General features: G+C 40.8%; 2 protein-coding genes across 2 annotated transcripts in view; both read left to right on the top strand.

The window, feature by feature from the left end:
* Nucleotides 1-208: 208 nt before the first annotated feature.
* On the top strand, nucleotides 209-21,843 carry SLC5A3 (solute carrier family 5 member 3). The gene is made up of 2 exons (XM_084843672.1): nucleotides 209-350; nucleotides 9,321-21,843. Exon 2 carries the CDS (start codon nucleotides 9,620-9,622, stop codon nucleotides 11,759-11,761), a length of 2,142 nt encoding a protein of 713 aa, XP_084699798.1. The 5' UTR covers nucleotides 209-350; nucleotides 9,321-9,619; the 3' UTR covers nucleotides 11,762-21,843.
* MRPS6 (mitochondrial ribosomal protein S6) overlaps nucleotides 209-23,398 on the top strand; it is a 38,686-nt gene continuing 15,496 nt past the window's right edge. Inside the window, exon 1 of the mRNA XM_084843674.1 lies at nucleotides 209-350. Coding sequence (XP_084699800.1) covers nucleotides 306-350 — 45 coding nt within the window. The 5' untranslated portion in view covers nucleotides 209-305. The remainder of the gene's footprint in view (nucleotides 351-23,398) is intronic.

Below are 23,398 nucleotides of genomic sequence, written 5' to 3' on the forward strand. Positions count from 1 at the left end.
TCCCGGCGTCATTTGGGCTAGTGTGTGTGTGTGTGTGTGTGTGTGTGTGTGCGCGCGCGCGCCCACTTCATTCAGCCCGGGCAGCGCCAGAAAGCTAGCGAGAGGAGGAACGGGACGCGGCGCCTGACGCGAGCAAAGGGGCGTGGGCATCGCCGTGTGCGCGCCGCCACCGACCTCTTTTAAAAGGCGCCGCACGCCCGCCGCCGCTGGTGCAGCCTGGGACCAGGAGCGGGCCTGGCGCTCGTTGCCACGCACGCCTCCCTTCGCCTCACGGGGCCCCCCGAGCCGCTCCTCTTCCTCCAAAGATGCCTCGTTATGAGCTGGCTTTGATCCTCAAAGCCATGCGGAGGGTGAGTGCGTGTGTGTCTGGAGGGGAAATAACCCTTGCCCTGTGCCCGTGCCCTTTCCTGAGCCCTTGCCTCCCCTCCACAGGCCAGCTATCTGTCCCCCCCCACCTTCCTGTTCCCATTTTCAGCCGCTCTGAGCTTCCCGCGCCAGCCCCACTTCCAATTTCTAGCCATGCTTCTCCGCCTCCTGCCTCTTCCCGTCCGGGCCGGCCTTTCTTCCCCTCCGCGGCAGCTTGTGGCGCCGGAAGAACGTGCTCGCTCTTGCCCTTCGCTCTGTTCCTTCCCCCTTTCCGGGCTTTGCTTGCCCGGTAGCTTCGGGGAAAGGGGGGAAAGGAAATGGCTTCCGAAATTAAAAACGGAGGGCCGGCACTCTTGCCGGCTTAAGCTACCTTTTTTCTCCTCCGCAAGCACTTAAAGCGCACGTGGACTTTCTCTTGCAAAAAACAAACCCCAGCACGCTATTAAAAGACTCGTTCTTCCTCGCTTAGAAAAGGTTGACTGACGCTTTGCCCCTTTAATTGAATCGCTTGGGCAGGCGGGTGTCCAGTAGACATGACCAGTCAAGAGTCTAGCGGGAGACTCACGCCCTTCGGCACCCTTGGCCAGGTCTCCTTGCGCCTGCTGGCAGCTCCATCGCACCAGCTCACTTTCTCGCTTGTCTTGGGAGAGACGGTGATTTGTAAGAGGAACTGGGATACTTACTGGCGGATCACCTTTTCGATACTAACCGCCCCCCCCCCCCCCCGGCTTTGATTTCCGGTATATACAGAAGACGCATGAATGACTTTCGTGTATATCTGGGGATCAACTGTTTAGGACTGAATTTTTGAAGAGCTGCCTATTGCAGGGAACTTGTAACAAAACATATTTTCCACCGTTGTTTACATTCACTGAGCTCCCCCGGTGGTAAGGGAAAGGTGGTGTAGAAGGTCTGCTGGGTTTCTTTCTTATTAGTGAGTATAAATGTGGTGTATTGAAACTTGGATCTGGCTGTAAAAGGCGCAGGGGAGGGCCCATAGCTCAGTGATAGAGAGCACCTGTTTTCATACAGAAGGTTCCAGGTTCAATCCCCTGCAACTCCAGGTATGGCTGGAAAAGTTTGCTGCCTGAAACCATAAGGAGCCAGCCACTGTAAGTGGTACTGAGGTGAATGAATCCTTATGTTAATGTTAAGTGTGAAATGCATATATATTTAAATCTAGAATAGTATAGTCTGTACATGATCTTATGGGTGGTTTTTTTTTTTTTTTTTTTGAACACCTTTCATTCCTGGATGTAAAAGGCTGTTGATGGCCACTAGACCTGAGAGCTATGTGCTACCTCCAGTACCAGAGACAGCGAGCCTGTGTATACCAGTTGCTGGGGAACATGGGTGGGAGGATGCTGTTGCGCTCGTGTCCTGCTTGTGGGTTCCTGGTCGACAGCTGGTTGGTCACTGTGTGAACAGAATGCTGGACTAGATGGACCCTTGGTCTGAGCCGGCATGGCTTTTATTATCCTTATGTGACAGAATTACCTGGCAGTGTAATCCTATGCATGTCTACTTGAGTCCCATTGGGTGAGACTTACTCCCACATACATTTGAATAGGATTCTAAGTGGAATGTATGGACCTGTATTTTGCTTATTTTTGCTTAGTAAAGTTTAACTATACACATTAGAAGATGTAGTCTGTGTGTTCTGTGCACACACTTTTGAACATGTATAGTAGCTTTGAGTTAGGTTGTGTTTTGTGAGGTTATTTTCAAGCGGGGGCTGCATATATTCTTAATTTTTGCACTTACTGGATTGTTGTCTCCCACCTGTTCTATATATACCTATGTGTTTTGATTCATTTTATATTTGACTTCTCTCCCTTAATTTTAATACAGAATTTTCACAGATTCCTGACTTATCACCATAAAGTACAAGACAAATAAGCACCTATTTTTCAGGCATGACTTCAAATACTGTGGGTTTCAGGAATCTCTGACTTTCTGAGGGTTACAATACTGCGAACTACAGAGATGCTGAGTTGCTGACTGACTCTTGCTTCTTTCGGGGCTGTTAACCTTAGGTGTTAAAGTAAACATTTAAAATACATTTCAGCAAATGTGAGGACAGAAACTGTCAAAAAAGCATCAGTCAGTCTCCTGTGCAGCACCACATGGGAATTTTTCAATCAGAGTTCATGGTTAGCATTAGGATTCCCCAACTGGAGATTTTCAAAAGTATATTCTAACAACTTCACAGTTGTATGCCTGGGGTTTTGAGCTAGTATAAGGAAACAGGCCTCTCTTCCATAGAGGTCTATTGCACAAAAGAATATGGCTTGGGGAGTGGACTGGTTCTATCCACTTGCCTCCATACATAATATGTGGACTTCAAATCGGTTTGACGATTTGTTAGTCACTTTGGGGTAACTTCCAAGTGTTGGGTTAACTCTGAATTCCAGGTCTAAACAGGATTTTTTTTAATGTTTGCTATGTGAACTTCAGAAAGAAGTAGAAAATGTGGTTTGGCCTTTTAAAGTACAAATGACAGAATGAAATTGTGTTTTTGTATGACCTGCGTTTAAACTTGGAAATCCCAGTTTAAAGCACAGGTATTCTGCTCATGGATTGGAACCTGCAACTAGGTTCTGCTCCAACCTAAGATGGAAATTGCGCCAGCAGCACAACTTTTTCTATTTCTTTATGGGTTTTGGAAAGTGCAATCCTATAGGGATAATTGGCCGCCTCCAAACTTGGAGGTGACCAGCTATCCAATGCAGGGCGGGTAGAGTGCAGAGGAGATCTTCTCCATGCTCCAGCTGCTTTGCATTAACGGCTAGAGAGCTGATTTCAGCCATCTAGCCAGAGCGGGCTGGAGTGGTGGGAGAGGCCAGGACAGTGCATAGGAAGCATCGGAACAACACTTCCGCCCGCCCCTCCCCACCCCCAGGAGCATCCTCTTACCCCCTGCTCTGTGCTGCTCTTATGAGCGTGGAGCTAGGGACAAACCATGCCTCTTATAGGGCGGGGAGGCAGTTCTCTGGGAACCGACCTTGGAGCACTGGTTCCAAGGTCAGTTCCCAAAAAGCGAATAATCCTATGGCCATGTCTAGCGGCCATAGGATTGCACCCTAGAGAGGACAAAAAAGAAGTGGGAGAAGAGTTCTAAGTGGATCCCACAGTTCAGACTGTGAATATGATGGATCCCAAACTGAAGAGACTGAAGCCTACTGGTGTAAAGTATTAATTTTGATTGCTTCTCAATCTAGCTAGCAATAAATGTAATAAACCTGTGTTGCAAATCTAAAATGTTCACAGTATTTGCCAGTTTTGTGGAGTATATTAAAGATCAGGAAATGTAGCTTTGATTCTAACATAAGCCGTAGAGGGTAGCTTGCCCTAAGATCAGAAACTTAGTTGGCAATTATGAATGTATTTGGAAGTTGTAAGTATGCCCTTTGATTTCATTGGAAGTCACTTAAAGTAAAATTTCAGTTTTCAGTCTGCTAGGCTTGAGGTGGTCTTCCTTGCTGTTCTGTTTACTCACCAGGAGAGGGTGATAAGAGCTAAAACTGCCATCCACCCAGAGTACAACAGGGCTCTTCATTTGACCCCATTCATAGTAATCTGGTTCAGTGCTGCTCAGCTTCTTAACCCTTAAACTTGGTGAGCAGTGGAAAAATGTATGTCTAGAATTAAATTGACTTGGATGTGTAATATAAAATTAACTAAAGAAACATGATCTCAAATTATTTTGGGAGTTTGGGAACTATTTTACTATTTAATCAATATTCTTTTTCAATATATGATAGCACAATATAGCAGCTGCCTTATATTTAAATAATCTGAAGAATTGTTGGTTTCTCATTTGGTGGAAGGATGCCTCTAGAGATGCAGTTTACAGTGTGTGAGGCAGGCAGGGTTCATTAAAGAGGTATTTGTTGTTAATACTGGAGGTGCAAAAACAGGCAGAAGCCCCCCTAAATATACGAAGGAAAGAAGCACGAATGAGTAGAAGAACAGTCATTCACTAAACATTTCACTTGATCTCTTAGCACTATGAGTTCATGCTGCAATTTCTTCATTCACCATGTCTAGGAAATGTGGACATTTCTTTACTTATTATGTCCATTTTTTAATAGACAATATACTTCTTAAAGTAAAACATTTTCTTAATTAGATTTGGAGAGGCTAGAGTAGACTTTTCTTTATATTTTAGGGATGCCTGGTATTGTCTGTTGCTTGCATTGAAACTTTCCATTAGTTGTTTGCTTTAAAAATGGACAACTGTCCTTGAGTATTATCTTTTCTGTATAGGTGCCTTAAAGTTGGACTGTCTCAGGCATGTGATAAGCCATGCCTGTTTACCTGTGTCAAAGAAGAGTTGCCTCCAGGGGAGCAGGTGAATGGCCAGCTACATTTCATCTAACCATGTGGTAGTAACTCTTTAAGACAACAATAAGACTTAGGGGCCCAAACTACATGTGATTGGCAGCAGACTGTGTCTTAAATTTGGGTCTCTTCCATTTAGCATAGAGCAGGAAAAGGGGAAAGTAAATGGGGGCAGGATGGGCAGGGGTTGGTTTCAGCAGTTCCCACTCACATACCCCAGTGGCTGTTGCAACCATCATCTGCTTTAAATGTGTGTATTTAAAGACACAGGTGGGATGCATTGTGTTTACTTGGGGTCTCCGAACTGTGTACAGCTGACAAAAATCTTGCTGACTTTCAGGGATGCAGCAGCAGAGACCATTCAAATTGCCATTACCAGGTTTAAACAGCTTAGACAGGCTTCTGAGTGGGATAGATAGCTGTTGGTGGAGCTAAATCAAGTGAACAGATTGAGCAGAGGGCAACTGCTATGTTAATCATGGCTGCATGAGACAGTTATGAACCTCACTAAACTAACAATCTTACAGTACCTTATAGATGAACATATTTATTAAGGCATACGCTTTCATGGACCCATTCCACTGGGTCCATGACAGTTTATGTGATAATAGATTGATTAGTCTATAAATTCCCACAATACTTTGTTTTTGCTGCAACAGACTAACTTGGTTACCTCTCTGGACATTCTCACTAAAATAGGTGATGGGTTGTGAGACCTGATACGGTCAAGTGAAGACTTCTGAGTGAATCGCTATTGGTTTTTTAAAACTGTGGACAGTAGAAAAATAAAGCAAGAAAAGTTCTGGTAGACCGTGATAATATGGGTGTAGGAAAAGGATGGAACACATGATGCTGACATGTCATATATATTCCTAGCTTTAAGATTTCATTTAGGCTGAAAAATAAAAGAATTTGCCTTTTATCCAAAGTTTTACTCTGAAAACTTGTTAATACAATTTAATGCTCTGCTTTTTAATCTTTAGTTCTTAGTTTCTTCATTAAACTATTTTTAGATTATTTAAATGTTTACTGAGTTGTTTGTAAATTGCCTTTCTTATTTTATAGAAAGTTGGTGAGCAGAAATCTTGGACACAAAGAAAATAAAGAGGTCTCAAAGGATCTGATATTGCTGATCAGTCGCTGTGTGGTGTGCTTGCATTTCATTCTAGCTAGTTCTGTAATGGTAGCAATGAAAAATGACTAATTTGCTAGTAGCAGTAATGCTGAAGAGTTATACTTTCTGTTGCTATGGGAAAACATTTGGTAACAACAATTCGCTGCTGGTATTAGGGCTGCATAAAGCTGTGAATTACCTGTCTAGAAAAATTTACTAAAGTAACCCTGTGGTGTAGATGACCCCTTCTTTTGGCTTGTAGAGAGATTTGGTCTCTATACATGAAAACTGGTCATATGTATGTCGCTGTAATGTAACAGTGGCAGCATGTAGGTCATATTGAGTAGTCTACTCAGACCAATTTCTGAGTGGACTACATAGTGCCTGTTGATTGCTGGGACTTTAGTAAAGAATCCTGAACTAGGTTGGTCTTAGACTGATAGAGCAAGGCATACATGTTCTTAAACAGTCCTGAGTATATTCTCTTTAACACAGACGAGCTGTGCTTCTTTGCTGTGTACATTTTTAATCATCTAATGAAAATATGTAACCTGTCCCCAAGATCAGCCTCTGTACCAGAGGGTAGGAAAGTGACCAATGTAACACCAGTTTTTAAGAAGGGACCGGGGGGGGTATGCCTCAATATCATTTGCTGGGGAATGTGAGCAGGAACGTGCTGTTTCATTCATGTCCTCCTTGTGGGCTTCCCGCAGCAGCTGGTTGGCCACTGTGTGAACAGAATGTTGGACTAGATAGATCCAGCATGGCTCTTACTATGTTTTTAAAAGCACACTGGTGCCCGCAAGAATTGTAGTAAAAAAAAATAAGTAGACTGCATGAGCCTGAAACTAGCCTGCCCCTCTGCTGTGACCCGTGTTTGCCTGTCCCTGCCTTAAAGTGCAGAACAGGTTATCTTATTGTTGTGACCTGAATTGGTTTGCTTACAAGTAATGCAATATCATGCTGGATGTAAAAAAATTAAGGACCGGTGTAAAGGTTCAAAATGATCTTGACTTGATGAGTTAGTCGTGAGTAAAATAATATTTGACAACAAACAAATAGAATGTGTTATCACATAGAAGAACCAAATGCACAAATTCAGATGCAGGGTGAGTATTCAGCTAGTATTGTTAGGAACCAGTTCAATATTTTAGTAGATAATAACCTGATTATGAGTCCAAGTATGGTGTGCCACTTTAGGTGTACCATATTGTATCCAAGGCTAATGAAGTAACAGCATTTTTATTTAGCAATATAATACATCACCTTTGAGTAAGTTTGTTGAATGTTGGTGCAAAAAGGGGTTTGAGTTGAGCTGAAAAGGGTTTGAAAAAGATCTCTCTGTGTAACAGGTTACTTGGTGTCATCTCATTATTTGTGCTTTATGAATGTATACCTTCACTTTCTATTCAGCTCTTGCAATAATTTCACCCAGATTCAGATTTAATTGTTGTCAGAGCATTAGGTATGTAGATAAAACAATAGGTGATCTTATAGCCACTCTCCAAAGATGTCATTTAGTTTCTGGTTTTGTTGTATTGGTTTATTTAAAATATTTCTTGGCTGCCTTTCAGGGCAGAATCCTCCCAAGGCGGTATATAATAATAAAACACATAACCTAATTAGAATTGCTGCCTTAGTATATAGTAGAATTGCACTCACTGAAAGGGTGATGGAATGTCTTCCTCTAAGCTGTTCATATTCGCTTCATGAACGTTATGCTATGTCTTCTGTACACCACTTGGGAACATAATAAGCCATACTGAACTTGACACATTAAGCCTGAGTTCCCATCTGCTTTTTTAAAGCATGTTTTATTCTGTCCTCACTACTGCATTTTCCTTGTTTCCTGTGCATGTGCCTGCATTCCGTTTTCCTCTTAACTTCCTATTCTCTGTGCATTCATTGTTCTTGAAATGTGTCAATGAGCTACCTTTTTTGTGAATGTCTGCCTTTTTCCCATTGGTAGTATGATTTCCTGTTACTAGAAAGATAGTGGTCCTCTCAGCTTTAAGGAAGTAAAGGAGAATTACAAAGAGGAAAGAAAGATGAAAGCTATATTATTTAGGAATACTCTAGGTTAATACAGAGTCCCATTCTCCCCAAACATACAAAGTTATAATCCATAAGGGAAAGAGTTAGATGGGTTCCTGGGGGATTGCAGGGGCAGGAGAAGGCAAGAGTTGTATTGTACCCAAATATCATACCATAGAAGATGGGACTAGAGTAGGACAGAACAGTGTGACAAAGTCCAACTTGGGTTTCCATGCTAAAGCTGCAATTTTTGCCAGGCTTTCCTCATTACTGGTGCTGTCCCCCCCACCCCACTGCTCCTTCCAAATTACTTAATAGCAGTTGTGCCAATCCTTTTGGGACATGTTCTACTAGTCAAGGCTGAAGTAGGAGATGGTGTCGTTCCTAGTGTACACTGCAGTATGTATACAGCCCTGTTATGCCTTGGAATGATTTTGCTAAATTAGGGAGCTATGTAGCACTGGAGAGACAGGCAGAGGTATTGACCCAATTATGTGCCATAGTCAGAGCATGAGCCCTGCTCTAGCTCATTTGTACCATAACCCCTGCTGCTTATGGCAGATGACTTATGGCTTCTGATACTTAGGGTGCAATCCTATGCATGTTTGGACAGAAAAACAGTCCTACAACTCCCAGCATTCCCCAACCAGTCAAGTTGGCTGGGGAATGCTGGGAGTTGTAGGACATTTTCCCTGTCTAAACATGCATAAGATTGTGCCCTTAGGGAGTCCTAGGCCCCAGCATGCTGGATTGTCTAGGCTCCTCATCCTTTCTCTCACTTCTCCCACTAACTGCTGGGTTTTCTGTATTGTTGTTGCTGTTCTAGTTGATGAAATGCAGCACAATGTTTTGAGAGGGGTGTGTGTGCGCGTAGTATGCGCATGTATAGGTGGTGTAAGATTACATTCCTCTGTTTGGGGGAAGCATTTTGGAGGTAACAGTTTGGGAAGGCAAATTAATGGGAGAAGAAATGCAGTTGTATAATTTGCCACTTGGTTAAGCTTTTGTGGTAAATGTAACACAGTAGTATGTTCTATACATAATCTACTGATATAGCATTGTATAGTGACATCACAGTTCGGCAGTCATTTGTAAATTTAAATGAATTATAAATTTAATATGTTCATGTGTGGCCAGAATAAAGTTTGATAGTGCCTGTGTGGTGCTGATGTATCATCATTTTGAACATCAGAATTTCTCTGGCCAGGAAGATACATTTTTGTTTACTGTTGCAAGTCTGGCATCTTATTCAATGAAAACAATACACATTCTGTTAGTTTATTGGTGAACTCTGCTTATAGTCTTTGAAAGTTATTTCTTGCATGATACAAAACTCTACATAACATTTCCAAGGGAAGAAAAGCTCTATTCAACTACTTGTTATGACAATTCAAATTTTTCTGGTACTTAGTGAAAGCCTTCTCTAATTCAGTCTTTGTCTTTTGTCTTTGCTGCCTTGCAGGGTTGGTACAGTAGGCCTCACTAGACTTAGCTGCAACTAAGAATTTCTCCTACATCAACAAAGTTAATGGTGATGCTCTTGTGGATTGGCGAATAAAAGTGCGCACTAAGTATTTAAGAAGCGGAGAAAACAGTTTTTGTCTTCTCAAAGTTGTACCACAACCACTACCGTCAAGACAGCAAATCAATGGACAAAGAATTTGAACCACAGTGTTTGTAAAACTGAGCTGATTTGTTTTTACTAAGGCTTGGGGTCTGTGACCTGAACGTCAGCGTTTGGAAGTTACTTTGTTTACAAAAATGAGGGCAGCTTTGGAACCAGCAGACATTGCCATTGTGGCACTGTATTTTGTGCTTGTGCTATGCATAGGCTTTTTTGCCATGTGGAAATACAATCGGAGCACTGTAAGTGGGTACTTCCTGGCAGGGCGATCTATGACATGGGTAGCAATTGGTGCTTCCTTGTTTGTGAGCAACATCGGGAGTGAACACTTCATTGGGCTTGCAGGATCTGGAGCCGCAAGTGGCTTTGCCGTGGGGGCATGGGAATTCAATGCCTTAATGCTTTTGCAGCTCCTAGGATGGATCTTTGTTCCAGTCTACATACGATCTGGAATATACACCATGCCCGGGTACTTATCCAAACGTTTTGGAGGGCATAGAATTCAAGTTTACTTTGCAGTGTTGTCTCTGATTCTATATATCTTCACCAAACTTTCAGTAGACTTGTATTCAGGTGCACTGTTTATTCAAGAATCACTGGGCTGGAATATTTATTTGTCCGTTATACTGTTGATTGGAATGACTGCATTGCTGACAGTAACTGGGGGTCTTGTGGCTGTCATCTACACAGACACGGTTCAAGCTTTGCTTATGATTATTGGTGCCTTCACACTTATGATCATAAGTATTACAGAAGTTGGTGGGTTTGAAGAAGTTAAAAGAAGGTATATGTTGGCAAAACCAAATATTACATCAATCTTGTTGACATATAACCTTTCCAACACTAATTCCTGTCATGTTGACCCAAAGCCTGATTCACTGAGAATGTTGCGTGAACCAACTGATGAAGATGTTCCTTGGCCTGGTTTCCTTTTGGGACAGACTCCAGCTTCTGTATGGTACTGGTGTGCAGACCAAGTCATTGTTCAGAGGGTTTTAGCAGCAAAAAATATCGCTCATGCCAAAGGAGCCACTTTAATGGCAGGTTTCTTAAAGCTTTTGCCTATGTTCCTTATAGTTGTCCCAGGTATGATTTCACGAATACTGTTTGCAGATGATATTGCATGTATCAATCCAGAACATTGTTTGCAAGTTTGTGGAAGCAGAGCTGGATGCTCTAACATTGCCTATCCACGTTTGGTAATGAAGCTTGTTCCTGTTGGCCTGCGGGGCCTTATGATGGCTGTAATGATTGCTGCACTAATGAGTGATTTGGATTCTATATTTAATAGTGCCAGTACTATATTCACACTCGATGTCTACAAGCTCCTCATACGGAAGAACGCATCATCTAGAGAACTGATGATTGTTGGAAGAGTCTTTGTTTTTTTCATGGTGGTAATAAGCATTGCTTGGGTCCCAATAATAGTGGAAATGCAAGGAGGCCAAATGTATCTATATATACAAGAGGTAGCAGACTATTTGACTCCACCAGTGGCTGCTATATTTCTTTTGGGGGTATTTTGGAAGCGTTGCAATGAACAAGGCGCCTTCTTTGGTGGAATGGTTGGATTTGCTTTTGGAGCTATACGACTGATACTGGCATTTATCTATCGTGTCCCTGAATGTAACCAACCAGACACTAGGCCATTCTTTATCAGAAGTATCCATTACATGTATGTTGCTACAGCACTGTTCTGGATCACTGGAATTGTGACTATAATTGTAAGCTTTCTTACACCGCCACCTTCAAAGGAACAAATTCGGACGACAACATTTTGGTCTATGAAGAACAGGGCTATAAAAGAAAGCACATCAGCAGACAATTCGTTCAAAGCACACGAGAAGACCATCTTAAAATACACTGAAACTCCCAACACTATATCTTCAAATGGTGAATCTGGAGAAAATGTTAAAAATGATCAGCCTGAAAATGTCAATCTTCTAATTACTTGCAGAGATGACAGCAATCCAGTGATTTCTATGAGTAACTCTGAAATTGAGACACCAGTTGATTGCTATTCTAATGGACAGGCAGCTCTTATGGGTAAAAAGAAGACTGAGGAAGAGAGTAATGATAAACACTGGAAATTCATAGATTGGTTCTGTGGCTTTAAAAGCAAAAACGTGAACAATAGAGTAACCCAGGATAAGGGAGAAGATGAGACTATTTGTCTACAAATGCTGGATGAGACTCCAAAAGTTAAATTGCTACTAAACAGTGGACTATTCTGTGTGTGTTCACTTGGAATATTCATGTTTGTTTATTTCTCTTTCTGAACAAATCATGAATCTTTAAAGTCTGGTTAAACATATAGAAGTAGAGATGCAGGTCCTTGGAGAAATATTTATATATAAATATGTGTGTGTTTTATGTCTTACATCTCAGGCATACTTTACACTATTATTGTCAGCCAAATTCTTTTTCAACCTGATTTCAAAATCATTAGACTTTTTATATCATAGCGTTTCTACTTTAACGCAGAATGTCTGTGGTATTTCATGTAGTTCTAAAAGTTGGGTTTTAGAATACCAAAGTAAGAAATTAGTATGTTAAAGGTAAAATATTAAAACATTCTGTCAAAGGTTCAGCAAAAGTGAAAATGGTGTTAAACTTAGAATATTAACACTTAAAACCTTTAAAATTATTATATAGAGTGTTCAAGTGTGAGAAGGTTGAATATTCAGAGTTGTCCTAGTAAAATACATTTTCCTGATTCTTCCCCCCCCCCATGTTCTTCAAACACCAGATCAAACTATATTCCCAGCAGAAAACCCAGTATTCTAAATGAGTTTTTACCTTACTCTGTGTATCTCAAATGGCCTGAAATTCTGTACTACTAAGTCTACAGCTGTCTTTTCTCCCTTTTAGATAAAACCAAATATTTTAAAACCGCAATATGTACTCTTGCTATCTATATCAGAAGTCTGCTAATAGCAATGAATAATGTCATCTACAAAAACAAAATAGATGCATTCAAAGCTATGCAGAAAGAATAGTCCTGATGCTAAGGAGTTTGAGCTGTATTCTCTTCATAAATGTGTATCAAAATGTGTTCTCTCCATAAATGTATATTATTGTACATCTGGATATGTTTTTAATTTTGTCCATTAAAATTCTGTAGGATTACAGTGAGCCGGTTCACACATAATGGCAACTGGCAACTTCTAGCTTGTCTCTTTCCTGATGAGAGAGAGAAAGAACCTGTGGTTTGTTCTTGGGTTCTTTCTCTGACTTGTCAGGGGAGAGACAAGCCAGAGGTCCTGGTTTGCATATAACACAAAATAAACCAAGGCCTGTGGATTGTTTTTCTGCTTATAGTAGGAGCGATTGGACAGCATACTGGTGCATTCTCCTTCATTCATAACAACCCAATATATTTTTTAATAAAGTGTGGGTTGTCGTTATGTGTGATCCACGCCAATAACGCCCCATAGTATATCTTATGAGAGGAAAGAACCTAGCATGCTCTTCACAAAACCAGTCTCTGAAGTCTATATTTATAGCGTAACAATTTGTTTGAAACTGTTCCAATGGGGAAGTAACAAATAGCGCAAATCTATTGTATGAGGATGAATCTATACTGGAATTAAGAAAAACAGAAAAGTGTAGGCCTTTTCTGATTGTTTATGTGGGTTTATTTTTGTTGGGTGGGTGGGAACAGAGGGGGAGAATAAAATGTAGCTTTTCCTTTAAAAACAAACACTTTCTCGTTCTAAGACATGTATACTCTTTCATATTGAGGCTACATGTCTCCTATGGATATGATGAAAAGTGTATAATTAAGGCTATGGTTATCAAAACAGAACAGATTTAAATGGTATACAACATGTATATGAATATGAACTTCAGCATCTGTAATGTTTGACTTCATTATGAAGGCAAGCATTGCAGGCATGATTTTTCTCTGGCTTGAGAAAGCCAGAGTAGAATTCCTGCTACCTTGGTGGCCGCAGCTGCTGTTGCAGTGGCAGAAAGAAGCACCGTCTCCCTCCCCCTCAGTGCTCTGAATGCTTACATAGCAGTGTGGAGATCAGCAGATGTACCTCCTTGCCTGAGCATTGGCACCCACAAGGTAGATGGCAGGACCCATGGGGGTGGGAGCTGGCAAGTACAAGCAAATTTAGAACTTTTGGAGGAGAACTCTTCTTTAGCATTCTGCAATGTCATTCCTAATGGCTTGGTTCCATCCCAAGTTGAGCATGGGGGAGTATTCCCTAGTGTTTAGGATTAGACTTAAAACTGCAAATTAACAAGAAGTGCATTAATATAGTTCAGGGAACAGGAACCTGTGGCCCTCCAGATCTTGTGGGACTGCAAATGCTGTATGGGGCTGATAGGAATTCAACAACACCTGGAGTGCTGCAGGTTCCCCACCCCTTCTGTAATTGTTAGGGGTGCAGTACTGAGGGCTGGCATCCCGACTAATAATAAACAAATGCCTTTTCCTATTACTCCTTTTTACACCTAATTTCTTGCAAATGCTGAGACTGCAAGGGCCCATGCAGCAGCTGACAACAGTCTTTAAAAATCAAGTTGGGAAAATATGATCTTTAATCATATTGCTCTGCAGTTTCTCCAATAGTATCAATAAAACAACTTGCTTACTAATGTTACTAAATGGTGGTAGAATATGAATCAAACAGGCATATATTCTACTGAACTGTTGGTTTTAACTTTGTTTAACCGATGTAATTTTAAAAGCAGCATGCTGTGTAATGGACTCGAGAGACTTTGGTTTAGAAGATGGCTTCTGTTCATGATAGGAACATGAATTGAGGGCTTCCTTGTGCACTGGGCCAAGAGCCTCCTCAGACCAGTGGCCTTCCCTGGCCAAAGGGAGTGATTGATGCCAACTTTGAGATCTGGCTAAGTATGATCGCTGCCAAGTCGGGAGAGTGTTGCTTTTCCTGGCACTTGCAGAGATGGCTGTGTTGAATGAATTGCTGCCAGCTGTCATGTACAGGTGGACCAGCTCAGGGATCTGTGTGGCTCCCACCGTTCATTCCTCAGATGCCTTGTATAGACTAAGCCATGTTCCAGGCCTTACTGCCACATTAAAATAACAATGTCTAATGCTCCCTGTGTCCTAATCTCAAGTCACTTAATATTTATGCAGTATTATGAATGTATATGGCAGAGTTTATTTTGGATCTATTTTAAATGGACTCTTAATGTAATATAGCTGGATTCCAAGTAACAATGCAGTGCATAAATTCCTAAATATTGGACCATTTTGCCGTTTAAATAATAATGGAAAACTTTGCGAAAGTCCATAGAAAAACTTTTACCTGCCAGTTTATCCTATATGGGTCTTTAATATTTTTTTTGCTTTCCCTGCTGTCTGTACATGGTTTGTGTAGCCTGCAATATTATCTGTCATTTAGGCAGCTATTTGGTAACTTCTAATGCTTTTCTTGGCATATGCTTACCTCTCTTTGCTTCTGGGCTCTCCTGCTAGGATTGCTATGTTCCAAAACAGAGACTCTGCCTGTCACTTTAAAGATGTCAGAGGCGGTGAGGGCATAGGCAGCAGCGTCATATCCTGCTTTGTTGTTCTGTCTCTGATGGGGGCAACTATTGTCTTGGTTACCACAGCACTTGGGGGGAGTAAGGGTGAGTGAAGAGGCTGTTGGGAACTTTGGGTGAAATGTGCTATTGTTTACCTTTGCTGGAGCTGAACTCTTAAGGCCAAGTTCAGATCTTCTAAATAAAGTTAAAACAAACCAGAATGCCAAGCCATGGTCTAATATCTTGTTTTATTAACTAGCTTTGGTACAGAAGACTGCAGTTTGAATTTGTACCTAACACAGAGATGTGGTTTGTTCTAAAGTTTCCTCTGCTTGCTTGCAGAGGAAAGGAGAAGGTGAGCGTGTGGGTCCTGGGTTGGCCATGGTTTGTTCAATTCTAAACCAAGTTTTGGTTGACTGTCTGAACTGGGCTATTGAGTGACAGGCCATCTCTCTGGGTTGGAATCTGGCAGCCCTATTTCTTCCTGTTTTATCTCTTGAGCAGAAGATATCCTAAGTGTAACTTATATGATGTAACCTCTTCATTCAGTCTGTCTGTGGTTGCAGGAACCATAATTTAGGGTGCAATCCTATGCATATTTAGACAGAAACAAGTCCTGTAACTCCTAGCATCCCCCAGCCAGCATGGCTGGCTGGGGCATGCTGGGAGTTGTAGGACCTTTTTTCTGTCTAAACACGCATAGGATTGCACCCTTAATTGGGCTTTCCATATTCTTTTACTCTTACTACCAAACATTCCTTTTAGAATATTTTGTAATTATGCTGTCAACTTCAAAGTAAGAAAGTAAATGTGTAATAGCTTGTTACAGTGCCTTTAAGTAGCAAAATATAACCTTGTTAGGTTAGTGCATCTCATCTGTGATGAAAATACTTACTACTTGCTGAGTCTTCGCATTTCTACCTATCTCATGAGGGTGCATATATATATTTTTCTAAATCGTTCTCTTATCTGTCTTTCTAGTTTTAAAGACTAGACATTATTTAAACAGCAAGTTGTAGCTTAAGTTAACTGTTAATGGCTGTTGTGTGGTAATTTGGTTTGCTTTCAAAGAAGACATAGCGTATAGAACAATTGATCTCTAAAGAATAAAAAAGTGTGCTATGTATCTCCAGATCACTGCATGTTATATTATGTAGCCCTCTGCTACACAACTATAATTAGCAATGTTAAGGAGACCTAAAGAAAAATCACCCTAAGAGGAATGTTTCAGCACATCACAATTTCCTGGCAGCCTAACTATAGTAGTTAGAAGTGGACCCTGTTGGCAGTTGTACTACATGGAAATTATTTTAATACAATTTTATGTTAATACAAATAAGCATTCTGAAGCTTGTAAACCACTGTAAAAACTTCTGCTCCTTCTAATAAATCTGGTCACTGAGCAAAATTCCAACTTTGATGATCCTATGGACTATGTGCTAGAAATGATTTTTGTGGCTTTCCATGAATATGCCTCTATCAGCCTTGTGGTTTGTAGTGTAGACAAAAGGGATCCTTGTTAGTTGTAGTATTATTTAGCTGGGTGTGAGGCTAACAGAAATGCAAAGGAACTACTTCCCATAGACTGCCATTAGGTCATAGGACCAAAGCTTTTGGCCTCCATCAGTAGCCATAGTCTACATATAGGACCATGCAAACATTCCAATTATGAACCTGGCCAGTTGTGTGGGAAGTCCTTCTGGGTCTCTGTGGCAAATCATTGCCTTGCATGTCAACATACCACTTGATCAAGCCCTACTTCAGGCTTTCATACCTTTTCTTAAAATAATGGTTTAAAATGTATTTGCTTATTTAAGCAAACAAAAACATTATCTAAATAAAGCTGTATTTTTGTACTGTATTCAGAGAAAACATAGCTTCTGTTAAGTTTCTTAGTCCTTTTGTTGCCAAGGGATTTTTCCTCCTTGCTTTGCTATCCAGAAATGTTGAAGGCTAAGGGCGGTTTCCAGTTGGACGTGAGCGCTAACTTGAATTACGTTTTAAGGAACTTTTGTTGCAATGTCAGTAGCATTAGCTGGCATGATGGGTTTTCTGGGGAATCCTGTCACACTAGCTAACACTATTGGCGTTGTGCTAAAGGTCCCTTATGCTAGCGTAACATAATTTATGTTAATGCTCATGTCATCTTGGATAGTGCCCTAAGGCTGCAGTCCTATACACATTTACCTAGGGAGTATGACCCATTGAACTCCATGGAACTTATTTCCCAGTAGACCTGCATAGGATTGTGCTGTTCAGGTCTTTCTCATTCCCTTCTACCACATTTCAAAAATCTCAGCATGCTACTTGTAGTGTGCCTCATAAATCATCTTGCTAGTGTAAAATACCTTCATAAAAGAGGAAAGGGATGAGGTGTAGGCTATCAGTGATTGAAGAAAGTACTTTTAGACAGAAAAATGTGCTTGTGTTAAATTTTACAGCTTTATTTTTAAATCTTTATCCTAGGGTAAATTATGATGTATTAGGGTGTGTGTGTGTGCGTGTGTTTCCTCATAAAGTATACATATTAAACTCACAAATCTAGTTTTTTAAGGACATTTAAAGTATGGTGATGTATTTAAAATGCAGGTATTCATTGTTTGTCCAGTATACTGTGTGTTCTGTGCCCTTCAAAGTAAATGTTTTGAAAATAAACCTAACGTTGTTACATGTGATATTCTAAATCAAAGGTGTGTGAAATACTTAAAGGTTCTTTTTAAATAAATTGTGTATAACTCAATGGTTTTTAATGTGTTTTTAATTAGCTTTAGGGTAAAGAGTAGTTCTAGAATGTAAGTATATATAATTAGGATTTCTAATTTCACTGTGAGACCTTTGGCAAACTTATTGGCAAAATAGCTTTTCTTTCCTACAAAACTGTTTCTGGGGGTGTTGCTTTAAAAGCAAATGCTTTATTTTTGTTCTGATTGTATCTAATATAAAATGTTATGTAGTGACATCTGGTGACACTACTTTTCCATAGCATTTATCAGCTTCACTGGGCAAAGTCAGACACTGAGCAATGATAATGACATATGACAATGCTAAGTGTCTATGAGTACATGCTTTTAAATGAGGTGGATATAAAAATAGTTGCTGTGCAAAAAAAAATTAGTAGTCTTCTTCAAGAAGAAAGCAAATTCTTTTCTAATAATGCTACAGAAATACCTTTTTGTTCATCCTCTTAGTTTTAAGTACAGTGTCAATGTGATGCTGCTTTTAACTTGTACCTTTTTGATATATAAGTATTATACTTTTTAAATTTTAGATTTGTGAAGTGTTTTTTTTACCTCTGGTTTTGCTCCCATTGTAATTCTTGCAGCTTTTATGTAAATTATGGATCACAGAATAGCTTTGTTGTTTTTTAAAGAGACATCAAACTAAAAGATTTTGCAGACCAAAAATAAATGATGTTGTGCAGCATGTCAAGTCTTTAAACTCCACCCAAATTTGTGAGGGGGAAAAAATTTAAACAAGCATACAGATATAATGAACCTACTTGCTTTCAGGGTTTTTATTTTTTTTAAATGTCCATGATCTGACAAGAAAGGACATTTGATTTTAAACTTCTTATAGTAGTAATACAGATCTAGAAGTGTTAAGAAAATGAATATTCATTTTACATTGCTACTATCGGTAACTACCAATTTGGCATGTTTTGATTGTATAGAATATTGCTAATATGATGTTGAAGTAAATTCTGATGCAAAACTCAGTTCTCATTGCTAGCCCTGTGTATATTGTTTGTTGTATACCGTATGCATATTTTTTTTGCCTCTTGAATTAGTCTTCAAAATAAAACTCTTATTAGAGTATTTGGATAATTAAAACTGTATTTCTTGCAGTTTACATTCCTTTTGAATATGGAATTTTGTTCTGTCAGAGTTATTGTATGGAAATGTTTAACTTCTGTACAAAGTTTAAATAAAAGTACAAAAAATCACACAAGTATTTCTGAAACTATTTTGGAAATGTCACCTGTTTTAGCACTTTTTGTTGTGAAGGATTTGGTGGGTTATCTTAATTTCGGTGCTTCATAAATACTCTTATATAGTATATTTCAGACAAGTTTAACTTTAAGGGGCAGTTCGCACTTCAATCCCTTTGTGAGGCAACACATGGACGTGACTTGTTACTGTTCTCTAGACTATTACTGGTCCACTAATATTTAGTAGTGGTAAATAAGCAGCCAAGCCTTGAGTGTGCTTAGCATCCTTAACCATTTGCTATGTCCCAAAGAGATATCCACTGCTGCCATCACGTTTACTCCTGGCAGCTGCTCTAGCCTTTTCCTTTTCCTCCCCCACTGCCCCAAAACAATAAATTATTCACTCTAGTGGTGTCCCATTTTGGAGCATGTGTGGCAGTGGCTAATCCTCTTTGCAAGAGTGTGGCAAGCTGTCAAGTCTTGGTGGCTGCTTGTTTACTGGAAGGGAGCCCCCTGTCTTCTCATAGAGACAAGTAGTGTGAATAGTTTAAGGAGGGTGAAATGTGAAGGAAAGGAAAGGTTCCTCCTGTGCAAGCACCGAGTCATTACTGACCCCTAGAGGGACGCCGTTTTTCCTTGGCATTTTCCTGGCAGACTGTATAGCAGGGTGGTTTGCATTGCCTTCCCCAGTCCTAACTACCTTTCCCCCAGCAAGCTGGGTACTCATTTTACCAACCTCGTAAGGATGGAGGGCTGAGTTGACCTGAGCCTGTTACCTGAAAACCAGCTTCCACTGGGATTGAACTCGGGTTGTGGGGAGAGTTTCAGTTGCATTACTGCTGCCTGCCACTCTGCGCCACACGAGGCTCTGTGAAATGTGAACCAGCCTTTAAAGTGGATGAAATTGCAAGGGTTATTGTGGCAGACAAAAGAATGATGAAAATTGGGCTTTTAAAAAAAAGAATTTAAAACCCAAACATGCATGTAGTCTGGCAAAATACAAGATTTTGATTTGATAATATTGAGACAAAGCAGGAATAAAATACTTCCTCTGCATTCTGAGTGGGCCATTTCAGGAAAGTAGAGCAGTTTAAACCAGTGAAATTGCAGGAGCAACTATAGCTCCAACAATTGACACCATGTGTTGAAGCCTGTAATCCGCTAGGTATGTGGTGATTATGCCACGATTGTGGTGTGTCAAATTGTGTTGGTTCTTCAGAAGCTTGGGTTGAAGCTGTGGATTTGGGCACCTAACTGTTCAACGTATTGAGCCGATAGTTATTCCTTGCAACTGTCCAAATATACACTTCAGTGCTATCTGGCAACGACCGGGGGCGCGGGGGCGGGTGACCACAGAGGTGAAGGGTATTACTTGATGCATAGAACAGATTGCTGCTATGTTAGTGCACTTGGGAAAAACCTTAAGCAACAGCCTGCACAACTTACTGTGAAACCTTCTCTTAAGATATTGTGATCCTGTTCCAGCAGCTGAACATGGAACTAACAATCCATTTGGCTGAGAGCATGTGAGTGTAACATCTGTAGCTGCTCTGTGTTTTGGAGAATTCCCAAGCCCACCCACATACCTACAACAAAGGCACTGTTATTGAAATGGATACTTATTGTACAATGGGGAGAAAAGAACCAATTTACGATCAAATACTTGATCTCTCTCTCTCTCTCTCTCTCAATAAAATGAGCAATGTGGCTTGTGAACCACAAGCAATTTGGAGTACAGTGCTGGGACAGTTGACAATAAGCAACAGTTAATGAAGCCATTTGCATGCATGCATGTAGAAGCAACTTTGAAATATATGACAGTGACCTCCTGCTATCACATCTCCCTCTAAGGATTAGTCAATTCCAGAATGGATCCATTAAGCTTCACCAAAATTACAGCATCAGGCACTTCCAAAACGTGTGCTAGGTCTAACCAAAAAAGACATGATAGTGGCTGTGGTGATGGCAGCTGCATGGTGTATGGCAGCTGCATGGTGCCTTCTCCAAGGGGCATGGTGGTAATTGTAGTCTAACACATTCGGAGGGCAACAGGTTGCAGCAGGCTGGTCTATGACATTTTAAGATTGGGAGCCCACAGCTTGTGGGCCAGAATGGGAAGAAATTGCAAGCTGGGGATGGGGGGAAGAAAAGGTATGTGTGAAGCTGACTGGGGAACAGGATAAGAGAAGCTCAAGGAGGGTAAAGCATTGGCAAGTAATAAGGAAAAAGGGAAACTGACCATCATAGAGGCTATTATAGGATGACTGTGAGCGGGATTGTTGTGGAGAAATAGAGATGGAAGTGTATGGAGTGATCTTTTGTCTGATATCTATCTTTCCATAAGAGGTGTCTTTAGCTCTGCTTGAGAACCTTGGCTGCACTGTTTTATAAAGTTTAGCAGGGAAGCTAGAAAGCTGCAAGGCCATGATTACCGTATTAGTTCCTTAATGTGGCTTTCCATTAAAAACATGCTGCATCCCTCAGAATCCCGAGTACTTCATTTTTATTCATTAAAAGCAAGTTTCCATTTCTTGGGTTGAAGAGAATAACTGAAGAGGCAGCATTATCTTGCTATAGGCTTTTAATGCAGGAGCCTAGTGCAACTCCTTTTCATTTTTGTGACCAACTCACTGCATATTGCTGGGAAACACACTCTCTAGCAACATAGATGAATCAGGTAACACCACTAAAATAAAATAGGTCTACTTATGAGTAAATTGCATAGTTTCATCTTAAGATAGCAGAGAATAACTGAAGAAGGGGCTGATGGAAGTTGAGGCCCAAAGCATCAAGGGGGCCAGGTTGGGGCGGGTGTTGTAGATATTCCCTTAACATGGGTGGACAACATGTGGCCCTTGCCAGCCCCCATTGCCTCCTGCACCCTGGAAAAAAAGTAAGATTTTCTTTTACAACAACAAAAAAGGTGCCTGGAGCACTATGGAATGCCAAAAAGTCAAATCTATCTTGTTTGCAAGCTAAATTTGACCCTTTTAGGGCTCCATAACTCCTGTGGAGCCCTAAAAGGGTCAAATTTAGCTTTCAGCAATCTGTAATGCTTTGGACACCTTCCTTGGTTGTTTTTTTTTTAAACAAATCACCTTTGGAAGACTGCAGCCCATGGGGGGCAGGGGATGGCTCCCAGTTATCCTGAGGTTGCCTATCCTTGCATTAAGATGTGAGCACAACCTCCCAAGCAACTGTATCCTCACAAAGTCCTGGCATGAATGCAAAAAGGTGTTCTTTGCAACTGGCTCTATTGATGTCCCTAAATCCATCCTTCTGTGTGGTGGGCCAATACATATGGCCAACCCACATGTATTAGACCAACACACACACACACACACACACACCCGTAAACAGTCTCTTGAAGATGAGACTCTTCATACCAAACTACTTTACAGATCTGGTTGTCTTAAAAGCAAAACATCACTTATAGAATTCCTAGCATAAATGAGAAATGCAAACAGCAAAACCAAATATGGAAACAATTCTCTAACTGTAGTGGATGGGTCCGTTCTCGGTGAGCTGGTAGTCTGTATGTACATATGCAGCCCCACAAGATTATAACACCATGTTCATGATCAAGAGGTTGGATTTGGCGATACCAACAAAATGTGTCTGAGGGCCAAGCTGCACTTAGCTTGCAGCTACATCTCTTGCTTTACTTTAATTACAGCTATGTGAGGATGAGGAAGTATTATTGGGATAACGACACATGCCTTGCCTTATGATGCATCAGGGGATTTAAGAGTTCTCACTTGTGACCTGGCAACCTTAATTGTTCTAGGTACTTAGGACATCCGGCCAAGTGGTTGGAATAGGATTTGTGTCATAATTGATATTTCATGTAATATTTATGATTTAAGTGCAGAACCTAGTTTTAGAGCTTTTGTTTTTATTTTTGAATTCCAGTGTTTGGGAGGTACACAAGCAACCAAGTTCTTAATATTTGCTGGGAACTGTGCCTGGTTGCAGCAAAGAAACCTGAGCGTGCAGGAGAGTGCTGTGTTGTCTGCTGCTGTCATGTGCCAATCAAGAAATGGGAGATCACCACAGAGACCCCATGCTGGGGTCTTTGCTGTGATGTCCATTTCCCAGTCAGATGAATGTCTGAAGCAGAGGGGAACTCCTTTGGGTTCCTTGTAACCCACATGACAGGGTTGTGCTCTGTGGCAGTCATGTATCATTCCCACCAGGAAATGGGAAAAATCTCAAAGGACATTTGAGGCCTCAGACCCTTCTGCATGAGGTCCTAATTTCTGATGAGCAAGGCACTGGAGGGGTTCCTTTCAGCCCTCACCAGTATGGCGCTTGTTGGTACAGGCAGAAGACAGTTCATCACAAAAGGAACTTACGATGGGAGAGGTGCTAGGAAGGGGACTCAAAACACCCAAGTTCCACACAAACCTTGAGTTGGCCTGTAGGGAATACATTCAAATAAGCAGTTAAAGCGGAAGCACTAGTGACTTCCATCTTT

The sequence above is a fragment of the Heloderma suspectum genome, chromosome 3, assembly GCF_057233095.1.
Source record: "Heloderma suspectum isolate Gila_16-S chromosome 3, 16-S_ref, whole genome shotgun sequence".
NCBI classification, from domain to species: domain Eukaryota; kingdom Metazoa; phylum Chordata; class Lepidosauria; order Squamata; family Helodermatidae; genus Heloderma; species Heloderma suspectum.

Coding starts and splice junctions, on each gene's coding strand:
- SLC5A3 (XM_084843672.1), top strand. CDS start 9,620: ATGAGGGCAGCTTTGGAACCAGCAGACATTGCCATTGTGGCACTGTAT.